The sequence below is a fragment of the Drosophila tropicalis genome, unplaced genomic scaffold (assembly GCF_018151085.1).
Source record: "Drosophila tropicalis isolate 14030-0801.00 unplaced genomic scaffold, ASM1815108v1 contig_867, whole genome shotgun sequence".
NCBI classification, from domain to species: Eukaryota; Metazoa; Arthropoda; class Insecta; order Diptera; family Drosophilidae; genus Drosophila; species Drosophila tropicalis.
In genome coordinates, this window is record NW_027173362.1 from 60,455 (window position 1) to 69,506 (window position 9,052).

General features: G+C 37.9%; 2 protein-coding genes across 2 annotated transcripts; one reads left to right on the forward strand and one right to left on the reverse strand.

The window, feature by feature from the left end:
• The first annotated feature begins 367 nt into the window (after positions 1-367).
• Positions 368-1,239, forward strand: Femcoat (femcoat). Its single transcript, XM_068298510.1, has 2 exons — positions 368-432; positions 529-1,239. Exons 1-2 carry the CDS (start codon positions 384-386, stop codon positions 1,101-1,103), a joined length of 624 nt encoding a protein of 207 aa, XP_068154611.1. The 5' UTR covers positions 368-383; the 3' UTR covers positions 1,104-1,239.
• A 4,099-nt stretch (positions 1,240-5,338) lies between these two features.
• Positions 5,339-6,126, reverse strand: LOC137583670 (uncharacterized). The gene is made up of 2 exons (XM_068298758.1): positions 5,866-6,126; positions 5,339-5,759 (listed from the first exon to the last, which is right to left on the reverse strand). The coding sequence occupies exons 1-2, from the start codon at positions 6,076-6,078 to the stop codon at positions 5,358-5,360; spliced, it is 615 nt and encodes a 204-aa protein (XP_068154859.1). The 5' UTR covers positions 6,079-6,126; the 3' UTR covers positions 5,339-5,357.
• Between the last annotated feature and the right edge of the window lie 2,926 nt (positions 6,127-9,052).

Genomic DNA, 9,052 nt, shown 5'->3' on the forward strand with positions numbered 1-9,052 from the left:
CAAAAACAAAATGCCAATCGTGTACAAATCAGTCTGATTTGGAATAGGTAATAATGGAAATGTCTTTAGATTTGGTCAGAAGTTATAACTTTCCATTGGGAATCGGATCGAATTACAAATAGTTTGCAATATAGTTTCTGTCATTCTTAAACTTTGCCCAGCCTTATCAATAATGGCTGCATTCATAAAATACTAAATTAATGCAATATCAGAAAGTCACACAATCTGTGGAAGTTCACACACTCGTATGGGGGGCTGGGGTCTGGACAAATCTTGCACATGTGGCTTATCTAGCACGTGCCCTCTGGAGAGTCGAGAGTGTCTTATTTCGGGTTATAAGTAGTCACAACGCAGTGTCCAAAAAAGTCAGAGACATTGAGAACATGCAAAGATTTGGACAACAATTGATGTGGCTGCTGCTGGCCTGTATGGGTAAGTTGAGGCGAACGACTAACTAGCTGGTTGGTTAGTTAGTTAGTTGAAGTTATGGTGAATGATGACATAGAATGCACATACATATATTTTTAGCTATTGGCTTTGCCCAGGGTTGGCTGGTGAAGCTACCCAAACTGGAGAATCTGATGGAGAAACTGGAGGCCGAGAAAGAGGCTTTTGATGCAAAGAAAGAGAAAGAGCTGAACTGGTTTGAGGCCAAAAAGGATAAGGAGCTGCTCAAGAAGCTGGATTTTCTCAATTTATTTGGTGCCAAGGAGGAGGCCAAAGAGGAAAAGAAACTGAACGAGTGGGAGAAGTTCAAGCAGTGGTGGGAGGAGAAGAAGCAAAAAGAGCTCAATTTCTTTGAGGATAAAAAGGACAAAGAGCTAGAGCTGTTGGATGAAAAGCTAAGCAAAAAGACGAACAAAAAAACTAAGAAACAAAAGTCAACCACGGCGACAAGTTGCTGTTATGGCTATGAGAAGGACCAGACCACAGCAGCTGCTTATTCAGCCGAGCAGGAGGACGACAACGAGGACGAAGATGAAGTGGAGCAATACCAGGAGGAGGTCACACAGAAGTCGTGTCCAAAGAGCTATGGCAATTATGGCAGCAGCAGTTATGACGTTCGAGACGACGATGCCGAGGGTATACGCTACTTTACCTGAAAACGAAGCACACAAAAAAGAACCACCGAAACGGAAACCGATACGGAAACCGAGACGAAATTGGCCGTGTATATATGTATGTATATGAAAGTATCTGATGTAATTACATTTTTAATAAATATGATTAAAACCAAAAGCAATCCATATGTATGTATGTATGTACATAATGTATTCATATGTATGTACTTATATATTTAACTTACTTCTACATACATAGAATGTGGCAACATTTTGTCTTGTCGTCTGCATATCATTTGCATATAAATTGAAATCCCAGGTTTCGGTGACGGTTTTCGTTTTTGGTTCTCCTTCTCGTAGACAGCCAATATTTTATATATATTTTATACCCCTCCCTATCAATATACATACATACAGACATACATATGTATGTACATGTGATCCATCATAGACTAACGAAATGGACGACAAAAACAAAAAGTACGCAACATGGCGGTTTCTGTGGGACATGCGACTCATCCGCGCATCATCCTGTCATCTACAAAGGAACAACAACAACAAGGGGCAGGGGAAAAGGAAACGTTGTTATCCAGTATCCAAATGACACATTGTGCCTATTATTTGCATAAAGAGTGAATAGCAAAAATATGTAAAGAGTCTCATCTCTCTCTATTTATGCATGTATATGTACATATATTTTTGTCACCATTACAAAGTGGTTTATCTTGTCATTTTCGTAGACAGAGATGAAAACATAAGACACCTTCTTGGAGTTTCATAATTGGGTATGTATAAACATGTGTAGGGGAAGGTGGGGCAACCCAAAGCAGTCGAGATCATAATAAACCTACCTAACACACCAATTCGTAGTATCCAAAACATCTGAGATTGAGTATTTTCGAATGTTAATTTTTGCTTCCCAAGAAATGGTTTCAATAATCCTGTTCCGAATATTAATTTCGATTAATGTTATCTGAATCTGGTTCCAAAATGCATTAACTTATCGTGTGTCATTGTCAGTTTGAAATGATGAAAGTCAGACAGCACAGAATACTACGTCTTTCATACAAAATTTTTTGCGGAAGTTTTTCATCAAAGTTGCCATTTTTTTCGAAAAGGATGTTTTTTTCATTTTCTTCTAACTTCTAAAATATTCGTTTTCTTTACAAACTTTCTTTAGCAAAGTTTCTTAGAATTGAAAGAGCTACAAATGTTTGGAAGTTATCTAGCCTCTAAATTCGTCCGTTCCCGAGCATTGGGATAAAATGTAAAAAAAAATCGAATCTTGACCAATGCGATTAGCGATTTTTACATCATCGGCATACCAAAGGACACTGGAGAGATCATTAATAATAAATGAAGCAAGTAAGTCGACTCGTCGACTTGGGTATACCATACACCTGGTGAAACAAATATTTCAAATTTCGAAGACCAAATGTATGTCTATTAAATTGTTTTTACATGTCTTATACTATGTGCTATCTCGCTCACTCTACAAACACACGAGCACTCTAGCGCCGCTACTAGCCAACGTCCGATTCTGGCCTTGTGGACCGCGTAGTAAAATACGTTCATACGCATATTTTACATGTTTCTAGTCCGATTTCAATAAAATTTGATAGTTTGGTAGAAATAGATAAGATTAATTGTTAATTAATTGTGCCGAATTTGAATGCGATAGTCAAAAAACTACAGGAGGAAATCGGTTTTTTCTTAATTATGGAGGCGGAAGTGGGCGTGGCAAAATGTGAAAATATCTAAATTCTCTGCGCATACTATGCCAGTATACATACTAAATTTGGTGACTTTAGCTTTGTTAGTTTTTGATAAAATCAGTTTTGTTTAATTTACGGGGGCGGAAGTGGGCGTGGCAAAATGTTTAAATAGCCAATATCTGCGCGTCTATTAAGCTAGTCTACATACTAAATTTGATGTCGGTAGCTATCATAGTTTTTAAGGAAATCACTTTTATGTAAATTCCGGGGGCGGAAGAGGGCGTGGCAAAAAGTTTAAACAATTAGTTTCTGCGCGCTAACTAACCGAGCATATAAACCAAATTTGATGTCTCTAGCTATTATACTTTTTAAGAAAAACAGTTTTGTGTGATTCCTGGGGGCGTAAGGGGGCGTGGCAAAAAGTTTGAACAGTTAATTTCTGCGCACTAACTAATCGGGTATACAAACTAAATTTGATGTCTCTAGCTGTCATACTTTTTAAGAAAAACAGTTTTATGTGATTCCTGGGGGCGTAAGGGGGCGTGTCCGAAATTCCAATTAATGCTGAACATGTGCATACTACACGAGTATACATACCAAATTTGGTGGCTCTAGCTCTTATAGTCTCCGAGATCTGCGTGTTCATACAGACGGACGGACGGACGGACGGACGGACAGACGGACATGGCTAGATCGACTCGGCTGTTGATCCTGATCAAGAATATATATACTTTATAGGGTCGGAGAAGCTTCCTTCTGCCTGTTACATACATTTTGGCGACTTTAATATACCATTTCACCCTATGGGTGTATGGTATAAAAATGGTGAATAGTCATGGGCCAAGGTGACTGGCCTGTGGGACTCCCGATTCAACAGAAATGATCTTGGAAAGAGAGGACCTAAAAAGAACCCTCTGCCTCCTATTGCTTAGATATTGTGAAATCCAAGCAAGCAGAGCATCCGGAAAGCCATCTAAATTCAGCTTATGTAATAGTAAGGCATGGTTTTCCGAAACGAAAGCCTTACTGAAATCAGTTCGCTTTTGTTTCCAAAAACCTTGGATAACAAAGGATGTAGACTGAAAAAGGGTAGTTGTGGTAGACCTATTCTTGAAAAACTCATGTTGTGAAGAGGTAAAATAAATGAATCCTTCCATATAGTTGAAAAGCAGGACAGTGTAACGGACAACTCAAGGAGCTTAAGTAAAGGCGAGCACAATGACTCCGTACAGAACGGGAATACCGTCTGGGCCCGGTGAGTACAATGGCTTAATCGTCATTAGTTCCTTAGCTACCAAACTTTCCGTTATAATAGGATTAAGAATGCAGTTGGATTTCGGTATAGGATATGGATATATCTGACTAGAGTAGTACTTAGTGGATATGTAAGTGGTATCGATGCAAGGGTAGTAGAATTTCGCTTTGAGTTAACGAAACTATAGAACCCCTTGGGATTTTCGAAGAATTGCAACTTACAAGTAAGTAATTATTATAGCATTTAAAATTAGAATTAGCAACCAAGTAACGAGAAAGATCCGATGATAGACCCGTGACTTTATACTTTTTGTACTACCTAGACTTAAGATTCTTCAGTTTTGACAGCCCCGCGTAAACCATTGTGATTTTAGCGACACAAAAGAAGACGCCACTAGGAATACACAGTCATTAAAGATTGAGTCAACAGTGGTATAAAATAAAACCAGAGGGCCGGGGCTAACTTCGACCGGGTCAAAGTTTGTATACCCTTGCAACTTTTTTGGTAACTCTTTCCTTACCCATTAGCCATCAATGTGGAGAAACGTTTTATCTAAAAAGGCTTATGTTTGCGAAAGAATGGCCTACAATCATAGGAAATAACGAAGATATTGATCAAAGTCACTGTTTTCCACCGATCGTTCCTATGGGAGCTATGTATATGATATAGTCACCCGATCTTGATCAAATTTGGCACAGTAGTTTATAGGCGTAATAAACTCTCTAATATTAAGTTTCACGACATTAGCACAGAAAATAACGGAGTTATTGAGAAAAGTCACTGTTCGTGACTTTGGGGTTTGTATGGGAGCTATATGATATAGTGGTCCGATCCGGCTGAATACAACCCCTGAGATATACAACCCCTGCAGTATATACAAGCCTACATGCAAAATTTCAGCTCTGTAGCTCTTACGGTCTAGGAGGAGTTTAAGTTGATCCAGACGGACGGACGGACGTACGAAAAAGGCTATTTTAACTCGTCTCGTCGTGCTGATCAAGCGTTGCACACTTCTGACCAAAATTAATATACCCTTTTTCAAGGGTATAAAAATATGAACAGACAAACACATCGATTATTAATTTACTTAGCTTCGTTTATATTAACCCTTAGAAGTGAGCATCTTTCGAATCATCTTGGTGTACATCAAACTCCTCACGATCGTAGACACACTCTTTCTCTCCCCTTCCGACCCAAATCTGAAGTTAGTCAAGTTAGTTTCAGTTTAAATTTTTTTTTTTTACGTTTTTTTTACATTGCTCAAGTGTGATTAATAATTTTTTTCAAAAGAAAAGAAAAATGTTGATGATGGCTTCTGGTGAATTCTTAATAGAAACGACGTTTGATCTTCTTCGTCAATTTTATTTTGGGGAAAGTAGCCTCACGAACCATGACTGGAATACGCGAGATCTGATCGTCCATGGAGTTGCTCGACTTGCCCTTCGCATCAAAGAAATCAAAATCAGTCTTCATTTTAGCAAAGGTCGGCTTGGTTGTGGTATCCGACAGAGTCTCCCATTCGGTGTCGTCCAGCTGCTCCTCCGACTGTGGCGCATCGTTGTGAATGCACATTGAAAAGTGCTTCTCCTTCAATGAGACTGAAGTCTGGGCCGAAATCGTGCGTTGATTTCCGGCCGATACGGCATCCTGGTTCTCGTCAAGTTCCACTACGGACATACTGTTCATCTGGAACCAGAAGCTCCTCCCTTTGTTGATTTGCTTCCCTGTCTGCAACAAATAACAAATTTGTGTCATCCCTCTCTGTCTCTCTCGCTCGCTCGCTCTCTCTCTCTCTCTCTCTCTCTCTCGGTGACCGAGAGCACTTTGCACTTACCCACTGCGTATATATCTCAAAGACGATCCAGGCAAATACGAATCCGAATACGAATATGTATCCGAATACGTACCGAGTCGTCTCGCCATCAAAGTGTGCTAGTCCGAACCAGCATTTCTCCAGGATATCCTCAGCTTTTTCAATAAAGGACTCCCACCGCGGTTTCGGTTCTGACTCCACAGCGCTTCGGAAAACTGAGAAAAGGTTAAACATTTTATAAAATATATATTTTAGTTTGTCTTTTTCCGATTTTTCTCTGCTGGTTCCTTAACTTAGAATGAATATTTTTTTCTGGCATGCCTTGGGGTAAACACTTTTTGGTCATACACCAGCCTACTTGGATGATGTTTGGTTATTTTCGGTTTTAAAATTGTTTTTCCCTCTAGTCATCCGCCTACTTGAACAGATGCAGACACACATTATTGACGCTCATGAATAGAGAGAGATCCGACGGATCAAAATTATACAGAGTTGGTCCCATGATCCATGAGGTGGTCCATGCAGAGAAGGGCAACTCCTGGCCCAATCCTGTCTATTAAGGGTGGAATCCGTATGTACTTATTGGACAAGATCAAAAATATCGACAGACAATATTATGTATATTTGTTTTTGTTTATATTATATATATATTTTTATACCCTTGCAAAAAGGGTATATTAATTTTTTTTAAATTAAATTCTTGATCAGAGTCACCGTTTTTCGGCGTAATTCTATGGGAGATATAAGATATAGTCACCCGATCTTGATTAAATTTGGTGCAGTCGTTTATAGGCGTAATAAACTGTATAATATTAAGTTTCACGACAATAGCACAGAAAATAACGGAGTTCTTGAGAAAAGTCACTGTTCGTGACTTTGGGGATTGTATGGGAGCTATATGATATAATGGTCCGATCCGGCTGAATCCGAGATATACAACCCCTGCAGTATATACAAGCCTACCTGCAAAATTTCAGCTCTGTAGCTCTTACGGTCTAGGAGGAGTTTGCGTTGATCCAGACGGACGGACGGACGGACATGGCTATTTGAACTCGTCTCGTCGTGCTGATCAAAAATATATATACTTTGTATGGTCGGAGATTCTTCGTTCTATGCGTTGCACACTTCTGACCAAAATTAATATACCCTTTTTGCAAGGGTATAAAAATTTAGAAATTCAGAATGTGATCAGATCAACAATTCCTTTAAAGCTAAATCTGTCGCCGTCTTAAACTTTATTTTCACACTATCCTGGGTCGATTTATCCTTGTGCGCAAACAGCATCCCTTTTTTGGGGTAGACTTTCGAATCAATAAAGAATAAAAACAGACCTCGAACCAAGGAACATATTTTGTCGAATTTTTAGAATGTAGAGTAATAATAGGAACATTTGTAGAATTATGCCTAAAATTTCTACTTGCACATTGAAAGAAACATTCGTTCAGAGAGAGAGAACAAATGAAAATTTCCATCTTACTTGAGTTTAATAAGTTAAATGCAATTTCCTTTGCACATTAACAGAAAAGTTCCTAATTTATGTATATTTTCGATAAATGTATTCGCTGTCGACGTCAAACTTGTTTTAATTGTTGCAATCCCTTTAAATGGGTTGCCATGACAGAGCAATCAAATTTGGATCAAATTTAAACAAATTGAAGCCAGCAAAAAGAAGATGAGCCGAGATAAACCTTTATTCACGTGTCAAACAAACATACACCATATGGACGAGTAATAATAATAATAATAATTTCTGTTGCTTGTTTATTTTCATTTAGCAATCGCTAAAAATGTTATGCTGATGCCACGAAAATTTGCCCCCCTCACCCGAACCGTAATCGTTACCGTGCCATTTCCACTCACCTGTGAATGAAACGAATTGAAATTGTGTTGATTCAATGTTTGCATAAAATGTTGCTGCAATTGATTACACAGGCCGACATGATTTTTGCTGACGTTAACTTGAGAGGTGTTCTTAACTAATTCGGGTACGCTGATTCTAACTGCATACTTGGTTTTTGTCCATCACGTCTAGATTTTGTGAAATCTGGAGATCTGGGGTTGAAAAATAGGCACCCAAAAGTATACTATAGAAAGTTTAAACAAAAATTTTCAACTTTTTTTACGGATTTTAGAATATTTTGTGTAAAAAAATTAGTTCTTGTTTGCACATATAACTAATATACAATTTGTAAGACGCAGCAAATTCCCACAATTCTTTAAAATTTAAAAGCAGACAATTCTTGAAATCCCTATAGCATACTTTTTGGTTGAAATTTTACTCATTATAGAAGTATATCCGGAGTGTAAGATTATCCATTATAACAAAGAAATAACTCTTTCATATTTTGTAAATTCCTTTTTAATCAAGCCTAATATATTAATAGGATAAAATAATAATGTTTTTAGTACAATATTATGCTTATATCATGGAAAAATATATTGCAAATTAGGTCATTTTGAATAATTTGAACGCATTTTTTTCGAAATCCTGACGTGATGGAGAAAAAATAAGTACACGGCCGTGATCAGCACCCCCCAATTACTATAGAAGACCTATTGAACTTTAAACACTTTTTTCATGACCTCAAAAATGTCGGCCTGTGTTATGCACAAAATGAACATGAATTGTGCAAAGTTTTTGCTCTACATTTTCTGTGGATTGAAATCAATGAGCAGCAATTATAAATATTATAGCATACTTTAAGGCGTCTTTAAAGTTAGGTATTCTGTGCTTTTTGGGCTCTTTACCCAAGAGGGCATTTTCAGGTCCCCAATATAATCAGAAATTTGCACAAAACTATTATTTTTGTTTCCAAAATGGAATTGTAATTGCACTCAACTGATACACACACACACGCACAGCAGTGGTGGAAGATGATTTTTGGGTGGGGGGGTTACGAAAAAGTTTTTGGATACTTGTTTTCGTCTTTCTGTATTTCGTTGTATTTTTTTCCCTATTTTTTCTGCTTTGATAGCCCCATTTCTTTTATTTGGGGGTCAATCTTGTTAATTTCAACGGAAGATAAACCATCCACCGTCTGCCCAATGCCAGACGCTTTTTGTTTCCGATTATACATATATAAATATATATATATATAAGTATGTGTATGTGTACGTGTATGTGTGTATGAGCCTGTCTATTGGGGTTAGAAAGAAAGTGGCAGAATGGGGATGAGAGTTCGTTTGGTAATCGCAATTAAGATAATCA

Excerpts from the sequence above, each read along its gene's own strand:
- Femcoat (XM_068298510.1), top strand. The coding sequence starts at position 384 with ATGCAAAGATTTGGACAACAATTGATGTGGCTGCTGCTGGCCTGTATG. Across the intron at positions 433-528 it reads GCTGCTGCTGGCCTGTATGG|CTATTGGCTTTGCCCAGGGT; the intron begins GTAAGTTGAGGC and ends ATATATTTTTAG.
- LOC137583670 (XM_068298758.1), bottom strand. The coding sequence starts at position 6,078 with ATGTTTAACCTTTTCTCAGTTTTCCGAAGCGCTGTGGAGTCAGAACCG. Across the intron at positions 5,760-5,865 it reads TTGAGATATATACGCAGTGG|ACAGGGAAGCAAATCAACAA; the intron begins GTAAGTGCAAAG and ends TATTTGTTGCAG.